This window comes from Anopheles darlingi, chromosome 2 (assembly GCF_943734745.1).
Source record: "Anopheles darlingi chromosome 2, idAnoDarlMG_H_01, whole genome shotgun sequence".
Classification (NCBI taxonomy): Eukaryota; Metazoa; Arthropoda; class Insecta; order Diptera; family Culicidae; genus Anopheles; species Anopheles darlingi.
The window spans coordinates 35849893-35869895 of record NC_064874.1 but is presented as its reverse complement, the minus strand read 5'-3'; the positions used below and the strand labels follow the sequence as shown (position 1 = coordinate 35869895).

At 46.7% G+C, this 20003-nt stretch overlaps 4 protein-coding genes across 4 annotated transcripts in view; 2 read left to right on the top strand and 2 right to left on the bottom strand.

The window, feature by feature from the left end:
• The window catches only part of LOC125950282 (autophagy-related protein 16-1), a 633733-nt gene that overhangs the window by 107199 nt on the left and 506531 nt on the right, over window positions 1–20003 (top strand). The gene's annotated exons all lie outside the window — the stretch shown is intronic.
• Window positions 12–915, bottom strand: LOC125950308 (uncharacterized). The gene is made up of 2 exons (XM_049678174.1): window positions 409–915; window positions 12–342 (listed from the first exon to the last, which is right to left on the bottom strand). The coding sequence occupies exons 1-2, from the start codon at window positions 543–545 to the stop codon at window positions 195–197; spliced, it is 285 nt and encodes a 94-aa protein (XP_049534131.1). The 5' UTR covers window positions 546–915; the 3' UTR covers window positions 12–194.
• LOC125950270 (zinc finger protein 28-like) lies at window positions 1450–4813 on the bottom strand. The gene is made up of 6 exons (XM_049678105.1): window positions 4570–4813; window positions 4323–4485; window positions 3293–4253; window positions 2804–3223; window positions 2534–2734; window positions 1450–2451 (listed from the first exon to the last, which is right to left on the bottom strand). The coding sequence occupies exons 1-6, from the start codon at window positions 4693–4695 to the stop codon at window positions 1896–1898; spliced, it is 2427 nt and encodes an 808-aa protein (XP_049534062.1). The 5' UTR covers window positions 4696–4813; the 3' UTR covers window positions 1450–1895.
• Window positions 5033–6077, top strand: LOC125950309 (uncharacterized). The gene is made up of 6 exons (XM_049678175.1): window positions 5033–5164; window positions 5244–5380; window positions 5445–5547; window positions 5616–5677; window positions 5741–5855; window positions 5919–6077. The coding sequence occupies exons 3-6, from the start codon at window positions 5513–5515 to the stop codon at window positions 5971–5973; spliced, it is 267 nt and encodes an 88-aa protein (XP_049534132.1). The 5' UTR covers window positions 5033–5164; window positions 5244–5380; window positions 5445–5512; the 3' UTR covers window positions 5974–6077.

Genomic DNA, 20003 nt, shown 5'->3' with positions numbered 1-20003 from the left:
ACTCGACGTTATCGGAGACGCCTTTGATCTTACGGTAGTTAAAATTGCTTTATTTAGCCCACGAGCGTCATCTAGCGCTTCCGGGACAGTCTTGAAGGCGAGATATGCTTATCTATAAAACCCATTGAACGACCCAAGCGTTACAATGTATCCACACAAAGTCCACAAATCGTCACGTTCGGATTGGGATCGGATTACAGCCTGCTTGAACGACAGTCCGGACAGTAGCCGTAGGTGCGCATCCATACCATCACACAGCACCGATGAAATGTGTGACCGCACAGTGCCACCATTCGTTGAGTCGCATCAATATCGTGCGTGCAAATCGTGCACTCGTTGTTCCTGGGGATAAAACCGGGTAGATGTAATATAGAAACCCATGCCAGGCCCAGGTAAACCCATCCCTACCGATTGTTGAGGTAGCTTCGTTCCAGCAGCTTGCTCTCCAGCGTAAACGCGGCACCCAGCAACGCGTACCACAGACGACCGTGCGTAGGGGTGATGCTACCCCCGCACATCGCGTTTTTCGAAATTCTTCGTTCCATCGGATGATCTGGTCAGCAGACAACGGTTAACTTTCCAGCGTCCTGCAGATTGTCTTGTACACGTTTTTCACTTTTTGTTCGAAAACGATCGATCACACTGTATCCGAGCGAAGTGTTTGATGTGTTGCAAGGGTGCATCATGCACAGGACCTTTGTTAGTGAATCTCGTACAGCGCGTCACGGGTAAGGGGTGCATACAAGCACATCGCTCAGATAACTGTGACTGTGATGTCGCGTGGGGAGATCACCCGTTGCGCGCTTTCTAGCACCTGATTAGTGCTGATTGCGATTGATGTAATCATACGTAATCGTAGTAGATAGGATAAGCGTCACAGTCAATGTTCAACAACAGCTGCTGCGAGAAGATGGCATAATGGCTGAGCGTGTATTTTACTAGTGAAGATCGTGAACACATCTGGTGCTGGTTTACATCACTATTGACACAATTGGCACACGCTGGTAAAGCAGAACTCCCGCTCAATTCCATCGCGAGGGATCACGTTGGCCGCCTTTGGATTTTAAAATTAGTGTTTGGCCTTAGTTTAACGGTCGCGCGAACGTCTTTTTCGTTTACTGTCCTTCGAATGCTTCTGGCTTGACGGCCAACGGTCGGTTAGTCGGTTGGTCCACTCTCCAACTTGTTTATCAACTCTATTGTTTCGTTTACCCCCCTTCCTTCTTCCGCATTTTGTCTGCCTGAGCGATTGCTTGCTAGCATCATTTGGTGACCTTGACGTGCATGACGATTGTGTGCCACATTATGCTGCGCCTCCATATTCGGGCGTGTGTTTGTTTAGTTGAACTTTGGTTTTAACGGCAGAAGTAGGTTAATCACGGGGACGATCCAAAGTGCAGTTGAGTTACATTTTTTTCGGAAAAAATTTTGGAAATGATTTTTCCCTTTGCGTTTGAGAATCCATTTGATTCAATATGATATATGAATCAATTACTTGGAGACTTTATTACTCATAAACTTAATAGCTTAGTTTTGCCGCTAGTTGTCATCGTTCACAAATTACTATTGCTTCCCTCAATAATGCGAATCTTGCTCAGCAAGCCCGAAAGAACACTGAAATTGCATTAAGAGGTTGTGCCTGTGTGAATTCTTTCAATTTGTTTTCCAAAGCTATTTTACAATAATGATTCCGTTTGTTTTTAGCTGACGACATCGAAGATAAGTGAAGGCTTGACCCTGCACTATGAATGGGAACGTACTATCTCAGTCTTATTTAACGCGCCACCCTTTTGTTTCTGGTTTCTTCTCTGCCCTCCTACAATCTAAGTGCCGTTAACGTACTATTTTACACATAGTATTGAAAATGAAATGGCACGTACTAGCTGACAGGCCATTCAGTTTCTTATTTCGATCACGGTCGCAATGCCGTCCTCTGGGCGAGCCTGGACCTCCTGCCACTCCGCCGGATGAGCCTTTTTACGGTGTTTGTACAGGTTCGAGATATAACCGAACGTCTTGAAGCAAAACGCGCACTGATACAAACTAGTACGCGTATGCGTCGTCATGTGTTCCGTCATCGTGAGCTTCATTGCGAAGCCTTTGCCACAAACTTCGCATTTGTACGGGCGCGAGTTGATAGTCGCTGCGCAAGTGTTCTGCCGATGGCGCAACATGTGGAAGGAGGTGCGGAACACTTTATCGCAGAGATCGCACTTGACGGGGTCCTCCTGCGAGTGGATCGTTTTCATGTGTTTCGCCATGCTGGCTCCACGGCGCATCTCCTTTCCGCATAGTTCACACTTGACCGATTTGCGCAGGTTTGCATCGTGCTCGCCTTTGTGCGACTCGAGGCCGCTGCGTGTCTTGAACATTTTGGGACAGTGCTCGCACATGTACATCTCGTCGTTGTGGGCCGATCGCTTGTGTGCGCCGAGGGCCTTTCGGTTGAAGCTGACGATTGGAAGGAACAGATAGAATACGTCATACAATACGTACAGCGAGGAAAGACGAACAAGTGAAGGAAAATACGTACGATTTGTTGCATATGTCGCAGCAAACGTCCTTTACGCCGTGCACACGATCGATGTGGTTCTTCAAGTTCGTTTCGCATTTAAACATCTTCCCACATTGCTCGCAGCCATAGTTCTTCTCCGGTGGTAAGGATGTTTCCGGTGTGTGTGCCTTGATCATGTGTTTCTCGAGATTCTGGTGAATTTCACTACATACTTCGCACCTGTAAAGAGAAGGAAAGGACGCTCGGACGATGAACAACCGGACAATGATTTATACTCATGTAACGTACCGATAATTTTCCGGATTGTTATGCACATCGACATGAATCATGAGCTGTTGCCGGCATGGCAGCTTTGCCAGACATAGATGACACTTTAGATAAGGGTTTCTGTTGTGCTCGTCGCCCATGTGCACCTTCAGATCCCAAAAGTTGTCGAAGGAGGTTGAATTGGGCTTCGCTTCTTCACAAATTTCACAATAGATGCGTTTGTAGAATGCCAGCAACTCCAGATCTCGCCCCTTCTCTTTGCGGATCACGATCTTCCGCCCATGCAAGCGCTCGTGCTTATCTCGAACCTTTTCCTGATCGAACCGCCGGGGACACTGTCTGCAAGGGTACGGTAGTGCTTCCTCTAGCTTCTGCTGATGAGCACGCATGTGCTTCTTTAGCGTGATTCGTTGATCCGTCACCTTCCCACAGATTGGACATCTAAAATAAGATCGAAAAAAAAAACAATGAATTTCCCCAGAAATCGCGTCTTCGTGGTCTTGCTCTTACTTGTTCTTTTCCGGATCGTCATGCGTTTCCATGTGGCTCAAGAAGCCACCGGGTGTGAAGCACTTTTTGCCACACTTTGGACACCGCAGGAAGGCCGGTTCATTGTGTAGTTCCTTGTAGTGCAGGTTGGCATGATGGAACCGCTCGAAAAGCACCTTGTCCGGGCAGTAGTAGCAGAAGAACTCATCAATGTATGAAAAGATTTTCTGATCCAGTGCCCGCCGGTTACCGATCTTTTTCTTTCTTGCTCTCGATCGTGGGCTATCATCTGGATCGGAAATCATGTCCGAGTCGGACTCACTGTACGTGGCAGAATTTGTAGATTTCCGAGTCCTTTTACCTCTGGTCGTTGATTGGCGCTTTAAATCGGCACGACTTGGTCCCGGTTCATAGGTACTGTCTTCTGGTTTCCGTTTGGGTGGTCGTCCCCGTTTTCGCTTCGGTGGTTCCACGTCCAAGACATCTTGGCTTAGGGCGTCACTAGCTTCCACATCCGATTTCGTGGAGGACTGATTCTTATCCGATGCCTGTTCTTTACCACGATGAAGCTCATCATAGTTGATGTAATCTTCACCTCCGTCATCCTCTTCCTCATATAGTTCATCATCGTCCTCATCACCATCTCCTTCCTGATCGCCATCCTCATCCTCATCCCCATCCGCGGCATCCTCTTCATTAACATTCTCCTCTTCTATATAATCGTCATCTGCCAGAAAATCGTGCTCGACCGCTTCCCATTCCGAAATGGAAGATTCGTATTTGGTTTTCAGGGAAGCGCTTCGTCGGGGACGTTCTGGTTTCACTTTTGAACCCTTGTGTTCCTCATCCGATTCCTGAACGGTAGTATTCGGCGAAAGATGTTCATGTTCTTCGATGATTTCAATCATCTCGTTTGGTGACTCCGCACCTGGATCATGATCCGGTTCGATCTTGATCTCTAGGACGGGATGAAATTCAAAATCTGCAACGAAAACAACCGATAAGTGAACCGGCACGGGTCGCAGTACCTCAAATCGGGTCAGTTTCTAACCAGGTTGAGGAAGGGGTGTCGTGACGGCTGCCGGATCCTCATCATCGTCGTGTTCCTGCAACTCGCGGTGTATCTTTTCCAGTTTACAGTAGAATAGATCGAAGTCGTGGACACTCTTCCAGCAGTCGGCGCACACGTAGGTTTCATCGTCCTGAGGTTTCAGCTACAAAAGGAAGCGGAAGTTGTGTAAATAACTTTGTTTGGGAGGTAGTTTCTAGAGGCGTGCCGCCAAACGGTGGCCACATACATCGAACCAGAGGTGTTTGGAAATAACGAGTAGCCGGTCCTTCACTTGTTCATCGTCGCCGAACAGTTCCAGGAGCCATTCCGATTCGTTCGAGAGGCACAACGCGCAATTTTCCGCTTTAACCATGGCTCGGCCGTTTTTAAACTCGCATCACAAAACAACAAAAAGCGCAAACAAAAAACATATTGCCCATGCAGCCGTTCTTTAGCCACCGAAGCTGCCTTCAATTCTAAAGCGCGCTTGAGACTGTGTGCCGGGTAATTTCCGACTCTAGCTTTTCCACCACTCTTTCAAAGTATTTTCCCTGATCCGTGATTATTTTTCATGGTTTTTCGTGGTTTTCTTGAGCGAAAATCGCATATTCGCGAAGAAAAATTTTGTGGCCGATTCCGGTTGGATCCAGACTGACCGAGGGAGTTCAAGCTGGTTTAAAACTGAAGCGCGCTTTAGTCTATGGCGCGAGGTTTGTTTTGGTTAAAAATCGTCGTAAAAAGAGGGAATTTTTGTACTTTTTTCAACTAGTTCCTGATAAAGATAACGGCGATAAGAACAAATTCAAGTTATTTACATCTCCCGCAGTCTGACCAGTAAGAAAGTAGGTTGAAAAACCGTGGAAAACCGTGGAAAACAGCATACAGATTCTCAAAACATACCTCGGCTGAAACGACGAAAAGGATTCTTCCTTTTCCGTGTTTTTTATCCAAAAAGGATCTTTTACAAGCTCCGGAAATCAATCAGGCAACTCACAATTACCGCGAGAGAGTATAGAAATCCCCTGACGAGATTCGGGAATCCATCGCAAACCTCTCTGGCAAGTTTTAAGATTCGTGAATCTGCAAAGATCTGTTGCATTAACAATCGAATTTTTCTTCCAGAAATCACCACAGCACGATCTCCTGCAAATAAGATTGTGAAAAGACAAAAGCTTATCCAGTCCGTAATCATGGAAGAACAAGTGGATTTTGTTCTGGATAAAGTGTGAGTATTGTAGATACTAGAATTTAATGGTAACGATGAACTTAATGGTGGAATGTTCTTCTTTGCAGCATGGAGGAGGCCGGAAACGTTGGTTGCGTATTGGCAAACAATCAAGGACTTTGTCTTGGCAGTAAGAAAGTCCCCATGTTAAACCAGATGCCGAGTAAATAACGTGGAATCTCATGTTTTTCAGCGAGAGGAGTCGGATCAGAACATTCCGCTGGGATTATTGTGGCAATTTTGGATTTGGCCTCGAAGCTGGACCCCAAATGTAATGTTCCAGTTGTTTCGTTGGAGTCGAATGAAAGGTAAACCCGAATGACCGGATCTCCTGGAGCACACACGACTTTCATCGTTTTTCTTACTTTTAGGATCTGTTTAATTCACAAGCAGGGCGTAACGGGTGCAATCATTAAGCAGAAATAAGTTTAACTTCAGCAACTTCCTCTCATCAGTTTACTAGTTCTAACATATAAAAAACCAGCAATTTCCCAAATCAATGATCAAATAAAGATTTTTACGTTACATTTTATAATCTACTAGATTTTCGGTAATATGAGAAGTATGGCACCGAAAAGGTATCCCGATCCAGCGGCTTATTCCAGCTTGATTTTCTCTTGGCCTCCTCGATGTAAAAATGTTCCGGGTCGTATTTTTTATACCTGTTGGGACTTTAGTCGGTTGCTATGTTGATGATATGGCCCTGGCGGTATGTGGCCAGACCCTGACGGAGGTTAAAGTTAATGCAGACCAGTCGGTTGAGGCGGTTGTAAGGTGGATGAATGGCTGCTGCCGAAATGCTAATTGAAGGTAAGCTCGCCCAAGACGCATCGATAACGATTGGTCAGCTAGTGGTTCGGTTTTGGCATGATGTTAGATGATTGTATCACTTTTAAGGACCATCTGGAGTATGCAGTTAATAAAACAAGGCCGAGGACTTCTTTATAGAATTTCATTGGCATGTTGCGTCGAACAAGGGGCTGTATGTGGGAAAGCACTGAGGAAACCCAAGAACAGACTGATCCTAGAGTATTAAAGTGCGAGAGCATCAATAGAATGGTGCGTGATGAATTACTCAATTTTTTTACTAAATACGTATTAGTATTTTCCTCCCCCTAACATCGTGGGGCCCAGTGCACGCGCTCATTGTACCCTCTGGCACTGATGATGGCGATCTACTCTTGTTTCTATGACCCTTAAACAATTCTATTTTTCTAACGGTTTAAGTAATTTGGTGGAAGTAACAAGATTGGATAAAATCTTCCGGGTATGTATGTAATTCCCAGAAATGTATGGTTCCATAAATCAGTTAATAATTCGTTGAGTGTGCAGATTGTTAGATCGTTCCGGCGGCCAGGACTAACATTGACGAACATGATTTTATGAGCTCGCTTATACCAAGAACAGTTCTCAAACGACACACCTGTTACGCATATCCGTACACATATATTTATCAATTAATTGACGGTCGTAACTTGCACCTCACGCCACCTACGGCCACGCTTTCTGTCATTCCCCGCAATGTGCAGCGATTAGTTCGATTGTTTCGCGAAATCAATAATTACAGCTGAACTGTTGTTGCAGCAACACATCTACCACCCCGAACTTGGCATACCGTACGCATGGATCAATCTTGGTTCCTGCTCTGGTTGATTCAATTTTACTACAGCTACTACTGCGCTACTGCTGCTGCTATAAAAGGAGTAGCGGCATAGCTTGAACTTGGCATGACGGGTTTCCATCGCCAGTAGCGAGTGCAAAAACTAAATACTTAATTCAGTGTGTTCGCCCCGTCATCAGCTACCACTTCTGCTTCACCGCTAGTCGGTTGGCCTTTATGACAGGGTGCCAGGGTTCGTATGCAGATAATCGGCCAGATTGGATTTCGCATTGCCGCCGATCAGCCCTAGCATTCGTTCCGGTGCAGCGCACGATCATTAGTGCGACCGAGAATTGGGCCAACGAATCGTCCGCAGGGGTCCTTGAAGGTTGGTAGCATTCTTTTTGCCACACTACGAGTGCAGCTGCGACAGGTTGCCCTTACAGGTGTTTAATGAGCGATAGATTTGGCGGACACGTCTGCAGCACCACCACCATCGTAACATAGCGGCAGGTGCAACAAGTACTGGAACTCACTTTTAATTGGAAGGATAGTTTTTCAATTCGCAACTGCAAAAGTGGCTATATTCCGTTCATTTTCATATTGCTTCTAATGCTTAAGTTCTAATGCTTAAGATCAATCTGTATTCGAAGTGGCGATCGGAAAGTATACCGAATAAATAGTAATAAGACAGAAAATTCATCAAATTATAAAAAATGGACGAAGGCTGTTTCATATAAATGCAATAAGTTAACGATTCCCAGCTGAACAGACTAACTTTAAAGATGGTGCGAGAAGAAGTTGGAACATTGCCACCATCCTCTGTGAAACGACGTTTTAGGAGGTACGCTGTGGTGTTATGGTCTATACGCAACTCGCTTTCCAATTTTAGTTCCCATGCTTTCAAACGTGTCGCTCTTCCATTTATTTTATCGAGGAATTTTAAGCCCCGCTTCTACTCGCCACTTGGACCGCCTGGAATTCGACGAAAGTACCGTTAGCGATAGGTGCACGAATCCAAGCCGATAGCATTCCGGCAGTTCTAAAAGTATGTTGATACTGTTGGACCACCGGCCGGACATTCTATGCCATTCATTTCGTATCTTCGCTAATTAAGGGGACAGTAAAACCAAACTTGTTTGTCTCAGATTGTCCTCCTTCGGCTCTAGCATGAAACATATAACTTTTGATATTCAATTGATCTCAGTTCGGTCAGTCTTGGTAGGAGATCTTCAAATTCCTTTATGTACATTATAGTACTAAGAACTTTAGCAGCGTTTCGTGCAACATTTCACACAAAGCAAAGTGACTCCGCTTGCATGATCAATTTCTGAGTTGAGTCGTTTTCTTCCATCTATTTAAGATGAACCAAGTGGCGAACCATTTGTTGCCACGACGGAACGGAAGCTCCGGACGAGCGACGCGAGCCTCTCGCGCGCGCAGCACAACAGGAAGCAACGGCAAACGAACGGAACGCGAAACGAGAAGCTGCCGGGGCAACGACGAATCGGCAGCTTTTTCTGCTTCCGTTCGCTCGGTTGGATCGTTTCCTGTCGCGCCTACCGCAATACGATCCCAATTGCCCTCCACTCACCCGGTATAGGTCAGTTCAGACCTCCGCTCGGATCCGTGCTTCAGGCTCCCGCCAGAAACTTGGCCGGCGTTCCGCAGCGGCCGCCCCTTGCACATTACTAGTCTTCGCACCGTCCCATGCCGTAGGCTGGATGCGGGGAAACGGGGTGTCCATTTTCGCTTCCTTTTCGCGCCACAGATTCGCGTTTTTTTCGTTGTTGTTTTCTGCTGCCTTCCTCCTCTTTCGCCTCTTTCCCGGGGTATTTGAAGCAGTTTTTCGATCGCTTTTTTCACTGTCCGCAGGCTTTTCGATAGGGTTGCGCGTGGCAGGCAGGGAAGCAGCCGGGAATGGAGGGAAGTAATTCATCCCGTTGCTTAGGTCCGGCCACTGCCAGGCGGACACTTGAAGACGTTGTAGTAGTACATCGCCAACAGCACTACACACTCGCAGTCGCAGGTACGAGCGAGGGGAATAAATTTCCTGCAACCGTTGGCAATTGATTGCTTAAATTAAGGCTTCGGTGAACGAAACGCACAGGAAATGGTACCCTTCGGCCGTACGCGCCCGTCCGTTTGCTCCAAACGGTGGCAATCGCAAAGTGTACGCGAAGTGGTGTGCCTTCAACGAGGCACGTTTGCGGCCACCTGGCACACTAGACGCGCGTCTATTGTGGCATCGGAGTGCGCATTGGCAGGCAGTTCCTTCGTTCCGACGGTGGCTGAGATGGCGCCATGTCCGATCGAGGGAGGGGACCGAGGAACAGAGGAACGGAAACCGTAATTATGAGAGGCACGGCTTCGATCGAAAAGTATTTTCGAATTAGTAATCAAACCGGTACACCACGGGGCAGGTTTTGCCCTTGGTTTTCTGCCTTCTGTTTTTTTGTTTGTTGGTTGGTTTCCGACAAGTCACTCTCAGGGATGCAGGGTACGTGAGATGACGACGCCATGTGTGCCCGGCTCGTATGACGATTGCTTGACGACGATGCACTCGATCCGGTAGCCATGAGATTGTAAAACAAATTGCAGTTGCATTGCACGGTTCGGTTGAGTCACAACCAGCAATGTTGATAGACGGGTATACTCTGATTATTTCTGTAGGCAGGGTTAGGGCATAGAAACATGCAACTTTTAAAAATGCTGTAAAATTTGTATTTGTTTTTTAATTTCAATCGAACTAATGCTAAAAGTTGTCGTAAATAACAACTTATTTAGGAATAGAATTAAGTGTTTTCGATATGTTTCGTTTTGGGCGAATTGTGATCTTGAAAAGGCAGATGAAATCATGCCGCGTTGCCGGTAAGTGGCTTTGTAGAGCTTTAGACCAAAACTCTTTTAATTCGTTTCATAACTTTCGAACCATTTTTTTTCTTCGATCGTGTGAGTTTTACGTTCCACTTTTTGGACGTCTCTTAACGCTACCAGTGTCAAATCAACGAATTATGAACCGAGACCTTATTTATTAATTCATATTTAGGTGTAGGTTTTACACCACTTGTACTTTACACCACGATGCTTCAAATGTGGCTATTGAAGCAATGATTTAAATGCATTTGTTTATTATCACCTACATCTTTTTCGTTATAAAACTTACTTTAAAATGGTTATACATGCTTGTAATGATTAGTATGAACTGAATTAGACAAATTTTGTGTGGCAGAAAAATTCGAGTAAAATTTGTGGCATTTTTATACCCAGCTCTGCATATTCTATCAGCGGAAAGAGTTACTACAGGCTTAATGCTTAATTTTAATTGACCTAAACTAATGCTGCAGAAGGTCCTACTTACTTGCAATAATACTCAGCAGTCGTTGGTATCCAAATCTTTAAAATGGTAAAATGTGTTTAATTTGAATTAAAACGTCCGACGTCGTTGACAAACCGATGATCAGAAGAAGAAACCACAGTATGGCGGTCGAACCGTAACGAAGTGCGGTGCTGTGCAAGACGACGAAAGACTGAACCGAAGGTCCGTCCAAAAGGAAGGAAGAAACGAACACGGGAGCCAAAGCGAAATGGCCTGTGGGAAATGGCGTCCGAAACAAGCGTGCTGCTGCTGCTGCTGCTGCTGCCCTACGATGATGATGATGGCCGTACCGCGAGAGAAATAGGCGAAATAGAATAACAAGAAACCGACCGAAGAATGGCCGCGGTGAAGGAAAGGGTTTGAAACACCGGACGATATTTCTTTTTCGTTTTTTTCGTTCGTTCGTTCGTTTCGTTGTTTGATCGGTTGGTGGTTTTCGCTTCAGTTTTCGTTAATAGCGGACCGACGACCATGACGTCGTGTTTCGTTGCCCGACATTGTAATGTCTGTTCCCCTTCCGCTTTATGGCTGCTGTTCGGTTCGGTTTTCCCTCATTCCAAGATGGCACCCTTCAGCGCAAGCAAACAAGTCCAGCCAGCTAGCCAGCCAGCCAGCCAGCACAACAACACTGGACACAGGTGCCTAGAGGAGAGAAAAACTTATCCCCTCCCAACAGGGGTGGCGGACAGGGGCAAGACTAGCATTAGAATGGCGGCAGCACCTGATGGCACCATTTTGGTAGCGAATGGTTAGCTTCGGGCCAACCCGTCAATCATCATTTCGTACGCCATGGTCGCTGCTCCATATTGCCGTTATCTTTTCTCCTCTTTGGTCTTCGGTTTCTGGACGCCTTCAGGACAGACGTCGACGATGACGACGACCAGACAGATCGATTTGACAATTTGGTGTTCCGCTGTGCCGCACACCTCGAGTAACACCGGGAATCGGCATCATAAATGGTTAAATTATTATAAAGCTGAGTGGAAGTAGAAAAAAAGGTCCAGCATCGTCTGTGCATTTTGCATGATCAGGTGGCTTGTAGCAGGTGCTCTTATATGTCAGTTCCTCGCAGTTACACTAATTTATACATTTTTTCAAAAGAGCTTTCTACAACAAACTTTCTAGTGCTAGGTGCAGCTTTTTATCGCCATTCTGCGCCACGTATTATAGTGTTCCCGTTTCTTTTGCACAATCAGAACGTGGAATGAGATTATCTTTCTTATCACCAAACATTTCGTTCGCTACTATGTCGTCGGTCGTTTCACTTTGTTACTTGTTCACCATTCACCACCACAACCGCCGAGCAGGATTTTAGAGTGTTCTGTGTCCTCTTCGGTCCGCCATTTCTATAAACTGGTGTAATTGTATATAATGAAATCCTGGCCCCCCCCGGGGACTGCCACTGTTTCGGTTGTGGTTGGGGGCTCCCCGGCGTTTTTTTTTTTACTTATTCGCTCTCCACCCATCTCTACGATACTCTACGACCGTAAATCGCGTTGGCTATCGGAGTATGTTTTTCGTTCGCGCAGTCCGATCCGATCCGATCCCGGGTCCGATCCGGCGTGAAACGTGAGGTTGATGCTGGCGCTCGCCGGAGTCATTAGGCTGAGGCGACGAGTTGGTGCGGTGCGTGGTGAGGAAGCCGCGTTTTTTTGTTGCTGTTGTTGCTGTTGCTCCCCTGCATTATTCTTCTCCAAACCCCATCACCGTTCGCGTTCTCAGCGCCCGAAGCGAACTACTCGCCACGGTGCAGCGCGGAGTGGTCAAAGTAGGCGAGCTCACCGTTTGGCGCTGTTTTTTGCGCGCGCGATATCTAATACCCCGGGCGCACCGGGGCGCGTACCCGCTCCTGGAACCAGAAGCTATGCTGCTTGTATTTTAATTTCCATCTTCCTATAACCACCCTTTCACAGGGAGAAGGGAGGCGAAGGCGAGGGCCTGGGGAGGGGAACACAATTCCCTCGATCTACCTCGACTCCATCGGTCCATCCAGTGGTGGTGCTACTCGCTGCTTGTTTTACAACGATCCCTGCGTTCCTGCGTTAACCGAAAGCGGGGGGGCAAAGAAAAAAAACCGCTTGCCCTCCACCATCGCGGCCATCGCGGACCGGGGACCGGGGTCCGGGGGGCCGGCGCTGGTTCTGGTTTTGCGTTCGTGCTATTTTAATTATTACGAAATACTATCACGTAATTTGATGGAATCAAGTTCGGTTCCGTTCGGTTTCGTTTGGAGTTCGGAGCTCCTTTCTTTTTCCCTGGATCTTCTGCTCTTCTCTTTTTCTGGTTCTGCTGCTGCTGCTCCAGGGGCTCCCGGGGTCTCGGTAACGTCGGATGAGAATTGTCTCGTATTGCGCGTAGCGTTAAACCCCCGTCGGTCCCCGCCATGGGGAAGAGGAACGTTGTTCCTGTTTACAAACATTAACTTCTCGAGTCAGTGCGCACGTCCGGTGGTCAGTGGAAACCGAATCGCAATCAGTCCGCGTTTTTAGCACTTTATTGCAACCGAAGAAGAGTTAACAAAACCTTATTTCAAATGTTTTGTGCAACAAGCAGTGGAAAAAACATCCTTCTAGCAATCGAGAACTCTTTTGCTGCACTCATGCGGGGAGGTCAATTGGACGTTGGACCGGGCATGTTGGCCGCTGTAACCATGGCACCGCGTCGGTGATTAAACAACGCCGTCGCTCGTTCTCGGTTAGCTCGGATTACAAGGCATTGCACTGAGAAGATGTCACTTTTTATAATGTCTTCACGCGCGACACTCGATGCGGCTGCGGCTGTGGCTGTGGCTGCGGCAGCAGCGGAATATAAATCAGAAAGCAAAAATCAGCGAAACGGAAACGGGACAAAATAATGGCCGAACTTGCCCCGCCGCCACCGTCGTCGTCAGCAAAAACCGCACACCTCGGAGCGAACCAGAGGGAGATGAAGAAAGAAGCAGAACTGAAAGAAGGCAACAACAACTTCAGCCCCATGCGTCCATCCATGGCGATGGCCGGGGCTGCCATCCATAACCTAGCTTAAGATGTTTTCGCTTGTGGTCTCCCGTCAAATATTCCAGCGTCATCGGCATCATCGGTGCCATCGCCGCCGTCGTCGTCGTCGCCAAGTCGTCCGCAACATCCTTCCTCGTTCCACGGTCCCTGCTGCCCCTTCTGGGACGAGAAGAAGAAAAAAGGCATGGAGCGCGCGATGCGTCGTTTCGTGCTTGCATCATATGAACTCGTCCCCATCCGTCCCCGGGGGGAGTGTGGCCACCATCGAAAGAAGAAGAAGAAGAAGAAGAAGAAGAAGAAGAAAAAGTTGTCGGTCCCCAGCAGGCCGCTCGGGGTTTTTAGTTATTTTTTCGGGCTGTCCAGTTGAGATTTCATTTTGCTTGCTTCCCAGAATGCGCAGCGAATCCGGACGAGGGGTTCTCGTTCGATCGTAGCAACAGATGCCAGAAAGCTGATGTTTATTTTATTAGGTTTGGTGCAGTGCTCTGCGCATAAGGGATGAGGACATCATCTTTTATACGCGGATGTTGCGGAGTAACGTAATATTTGAGATTTGAGATTTTTATAAAAAACAGGAATGGGCTTCCTAAAATTGAAATAGCTTATATCTTTAATCGATATAGATGGTGGGGTATCTTTGAAAATAGTATTTAAAGGCACGGTTCTTTAATGAACGTGGTACACATTTTTGAGATTTTTTGTAAATGGAACCATTAATCCTCGTAGTTTTTTCTTCAGGGTCATATTAAACTGCAATTTTTCAAAAATATTCTTCGAAATTCGAAAAAAACATATAAACAAATACAGTCACAAGATGAATTATGGGAATGAAGGATTTCTGCTGAGTCCATCTTACATCCAACATGAGATCATCTCAGCTATACAAATACATTTTTGATTACATAATATATTATGCCAGGTAATTCCGTTGGCTGTTTTTAATGTCTTTCTTTTTTCTATTTTTGCGATCGTTTCTTTCCCTTCGTTATTTAAGAGATCTCGATGTCACAATGGTTCGAATAGTAGCTTTGCTGTTACGATCGCAACATTGCTTCGCCAATAGCAAGGTCCATTGCACCATGTATGTTGCAACGTTGTTTAAACCGCACTTTTTTTATCAATTTTTTATCAATTGATTCAAAATGTGTATATGAATTTAATCAAAACATTTTTTAACTTAAAACAAAGCAAAAAGGAAAAATAACAACTGGTAAGTCTCGCCTTGAAAGATGTACTTAAACTCGATCTTTTTCCGAAAAAAAAACTTGATGCTTGCATTTCGCTTACTATGATTTGAAGTTCCAAGAACTGCGAATGCAACGACCTCGAACGACGTACTTTGCTCTACGCGATGTCTCGGGTATCCATATTTGTTGGCTTTTCTCGTGTTCTTTTTTTGTTTTGTCATGGCCAAGATCCTAGACGCGGTTGGCCTCCCTGGCCCCCGCCCTGTACGGGGCGATAAGATGAGAAGATGTTGGTAATTTAAAACCAATTCCAAAACGAAAAGCAGAAACCTCTGCACCACACCAGCTGACCACCACCGGGTTGGGCCCGAGCCAGGGCCTGGAGTACCATCACTCATTCGCAGCCCAAAAGGTTTCCTTTGGACCACCGCACACCCTGTCCTTCCGCCCCTTCCACCACCCCCGGTCATGCGATGCACATCTCGCGATCTCGCAGATCGACACCGAGTAGTGGCGTCGAGAGGATCGGATGTTCCCGATCGGTGCATTTCATGTAGCTCTTCGCTTCCCTCGCTTCCTTTTCTTCTTCTCTGCACTGCCCTGTGTATGTTTTATTGTTGCCTCGGTGGTGTGGAGATCCCTTTCCCGTTTCGCGTTTCGCGTCTTGCGTGCTTTTCGTTTTTCTTTCGTTTCCTTCGTACCGTGCGTTCGTCGTTCTATAATCTTTCGCCGCCGCTCTTTGCGTTGTGTGGTGCGAATTCTCGTTTTCGACTTCACCACAGGACCAGCGCGGCCATCGGTTCCAGCCGTGTCAAGCCGTTCCTTTAGATGGGCCTTTTTTATTTTCATTTCCCATTTTCTGTTTCCTCTCTCTCTATCTCTCTATCTCTCTTTTTACTTTAAAATGCATTTTGGTTTTATTTCATTCCTCCTTCAAACAGCTTTACGAGGCCTCCTGCCGGGGCCTGGTGGCGGGGGGTCGGATTTGGCGAAATGGCGACTGCCGCGATGGCCGGCCTTGGGTCCCCCGGCCGAAGGGTCCCAGGAAGAGCAGAGCAGAGCAGAGCAGAACTTGTCTTTTTCGCTTCGTTCGCTTCGCGTTCGCGATGTGTGTGTGTTTTTTCTCTCTCTTGCCGTACGTTGAACGTTTCGAATTTAACCGCAAAATTGGCGAGAAGTGCCTTTGGATGGATGGTGGAGCACCCCCCATCCGTCTCCCCCCCCCCTCCATAACTGGTCCGTTTCGTGTTTCGTTTACTTCCAGTATGGGTGTTTGTGTCGATTTTTGCGGCCATTCCCTTACGTTTACGACAGCCGGTGGTATGGTCGTCGCGGGATCGGGGGATGGGGATCGTAAAATTGATCCGTCCCGATCTGGACACTTGGGCCTGCGTTGAGGTAGGTTAAGGACTTGGGTGCATGGTGCAGTACAGTGCAAAACACTCGACCAGCCTTCAACCTTCCGAACGAGCTGTCACGTTCACGTGGTGCATTGAGATTTGTTTTACTGATTGTTTGTTACTTTTTTATTGTTCAACTGTGTGTTTAGTACTGATGCGAGCAGATGGAGCCTTCAACCTTACAGAACCGACTTTGGGGTTGTTCCGTTTTGTAAGGTTTTGTGGTACAATTTGATCTCGAATTGTAGTATTATCTACAGAGAATGGGGAGAAATTATTAATGCAACAGGTATTGATTGCAGAATGCAAGCGAGTATTGTGTTTAACAAATGTCTTCCGTTAAGTCCTTGGACACTCCGGGACATTGGCACCACCTTCGGGGAACCAGAAGAAGCGAACGAAGCGGCACAACATGGCGGAACGCTTTTGAGAAACATACGAGACATCCCAAAAAGATTATGGCAGTGCAATGAACCGTATCGCGAAAACGATTAAATCTTCCATCTGTCTGTCCGGCCTGGCGGTGGTCTCGTCGGCGTGCCGCCTGGCATACCGGTGCCAGGCGCAGGTTGCCACGGTGGAGGCCAAGCCAAGGATGTGGCTGTTCAAAAGCACTTGCCGCTCATCACCGCGCAAAACTCGTTCTCGGTCGCGGCCTACTCGTGGGGTTTTAATTTCGTTGAAATCTTCTTCGTGCCTTTGAAGCGCTTTACTTTTATGGTTTCGGTTGCATTGCCCCATTGCGGGTTCCGGCACACTGCTACTTACAGATACATGATGCTAAACATGTTTAGCATACATTATAACACTTTGCAGATCTTTTCTTTTCGAAGACGGGCACGATACGAAATGATAATGAACGCAGGAAAGTGCCTCTTCCGTACATAAAAAAAAAACAGGGATTCTTTCTCTCCAGTACTTCTCGATCGATGGTATCGGTTTCGGAACTTTGGTTCCCGGCCGGAGATCCCGGGGGAAGACCCTACACTAATTAATCAATTTCATCGTGCGCCAAAGGAGTACAATCGAGCCGAGGCGCGGGGCGAATAGTACCGTTACTTTTCCATTAACGTCTCCTTCAAAACGGCGAATGATCGCCGCCGTCGCCGCCACTGACGTCCTCCAAGATGAAGGGCTCCACAATCGAAGTGAAGGTCTCGGTGTGCGGCACTCCGAAAATGCGAACAGCGCCAGCGGACCCCAGACCGAACCATTAGTTCCTGTGGCCGGTGGTGGTGCCAAACGATGCTGTAATAATAATAATAATAACAACAATCATCAGCATCGTCATCATCAGCTCCACGCTGGCGCATCGGCTCATCGGCTGGAGCTACCATCTGGCCAGCAAGCAAGCAAGCAAGCAAGCAAGCGGCCATCGCATAAGTTGGGCTCTTCAAACGGCATCGAAGGATAGCCAGCCATCAACAGAGAGAGAGAGAGAACCACGCAAGGAGACGTTGCGTTTCGTGCGTTCACCAAACACCTTGGAGCGGGGACACTGGCTGGTCACGGCACGGACGGACCGACGAACGTACGGACACGATGGCGACGATGACCAAACGCTTTGGCGTGCTGGCTGTGTAAAATGTGTAAATTCCACACCGAATACCACCCAAGCGGTGGTAGGACCGCTGCCAAACCGCGAACCCCCTCCCCCGGGAGTCCAGCGAGGGTCTCGGATGTTGGCTGACATCCGCGCGGGCCCCAACAACCCGGCCACCGCCAGCCGGCGATTGATGCAACATTAAATCAAGCGCACTATTGTGTCCATCGAAAAAGTTTTACACCTTCTGGGGGGGAGAGAGAGAGAGAGAGACAAATGAATAAACAGGAGCGCGGAAGGTAGTAGAAGTAACGAAGTGGAAGGGAGGAGCGTCCACCGATGCAGAAGCAGCAGATGGCTCGGGGACCTCTCGGAGCGAAAAGAGAAGATCGAACACTTGAGCGTGAAGTGGAGGAAGAAAATCCTACCGACAAAAACAGGAAATCTTGGCAAAAATAACTGCAAAACTGACAGGCGAAGGTTACAGAAGGGTGGGGATGGGGAGCGGGGGGTACTGGTGGATAGGATCCCTTGGTACCGCGACGATGGACCACGGCAGATAGCAGCAGATGCTTGCGTGTGATTGACGAGTGCTTTTGTGAGGGTGATGGACCAGTGAAAGAGCTTCACTGGTGGTGGAGGACCGAACCTCTTCTCCCGGAGTGCAGAGGTGATGCAGCGATGGCAGCAGCGGCAGCGGCGATGTTGCCGCCACGAACCACTCGGGAGATTCGTCTCGAAAGTAATAAAATAATTTATAACATGTGAACTTGATAGATAGCTTCTCGAATCTCGAGGCCGGGAATTGCATTCCTTTTGTCCGGTCGCCCGGCCAAGGCTTTTGTCGGATATTGCCGCAGTAAGCTGAGGGACTCGCCCGGGGGGGTGGGGAACTCACTATTTGATCAGTTGGCCCCTTTTGGTGGATTCGCTACGACGCTACGACGGAGTAGTAACTAGCAGCTATTATGTGAGGCAGCTGGAATTGGTGTAGGATATGGACGTTACATTTGCATGATGTTGTCTATCGGCATTTTTTCCATGAATGCTGAACCTTTCAATAATATTGTGTAAAAGTTTTGCATCAATCGTAATCGAAATGACAAAGTTATTGATTTTTAAAAATACGTTTTTCATAAATGGTTCAATGCATCTCTCTCCCTAAGAGAGAGTAAAGTATTTAATTTTTTGGATTACAGTATTTTTATTCAAGAACATCATATTAAATTATTGGGTCATTTGGAGCAAAACTGATGAAGTTATTGATTTTTGAAAAAATCCGATTCATACATCCATCCAATGCCTACTCTTTCTATGTTTGGTGTTCATGGTAGCATCAAAACTACTGGACCAAACCTTCTGTCATTTTCAACACTGTATTTGAACACTACCTGATAGGTAGCCACGACCCCAAGTTTATATAGAATTTATGGATACTTTTTAAAAAAATTATGTAAATAAATTAGTTTAGGCTAAATCACAAAAATCGTCGTTACCTCAATAACTATAACATTGCTATCAAATATTGAAAACGAGCAAAAATTCAAGAGAGTTGCCAGAGAAAATTATTAATCTAACCCGAGAGTATCGATTAGTATATCTCAAATGATTGAGCAGGAAGATGGATGATAGATGGACACCACAAAAAGTGCATTTTTACCGACAATTCATTCAAAAATACATGGTATAGATATAGTTTTGAACCTATATTTCCCATATTTCTTTTGAACCCATATTTCTTTTTCAAAATTGAAAAAAAAGAAAAAAGTAAAAAAAAATAATCCAAAGTTGTAGTTTAGTATGGTAAATACAAAAAAGGAAGATAGTTTTCTGAAAAATCCTACAAAATTAGCCCATTTTTGGCCTGTTTTGGTGTTTGGCAGCCTCCCTTAACAGATGACAGCTACGTCTTAACTATCTCGCTCACAAAGTGTAAGGAAGATGAGTATCAAAAAGCCAAAGGTAGAAAGACAGGCTTGACGCTGTTGCGTACGAAATGAGCTCCGAGATGCAGCATCAAATGTTTGTCACATTCCTGCTTATGTGGATCTGGTCGTGTGTGTGTGTGTTTTTTTAAATAGGAAGAGTGCTGCCCATGCTGCCCATTTTGTATTGTCGATGCGGATGCTGCGTGCCTTTGGACCTTGCCTTGCCATCTCCTCGGTCTGCGCCACGCACTGCGTTCGACTCCTCATCTGGTATAAGTTGGAGTCCCCTTCGCTCCGTCTCCTTTGACTCGTGTATTCGTTGATTGCCTTTCTCTCTCTCTCGTTTTCGCTCTCTCTGTCTGTCTGTTCATCTCCTTTTATCCCGCTTATCTTGCACTCGTTTTATCTTGCTCTCCCGCGCAT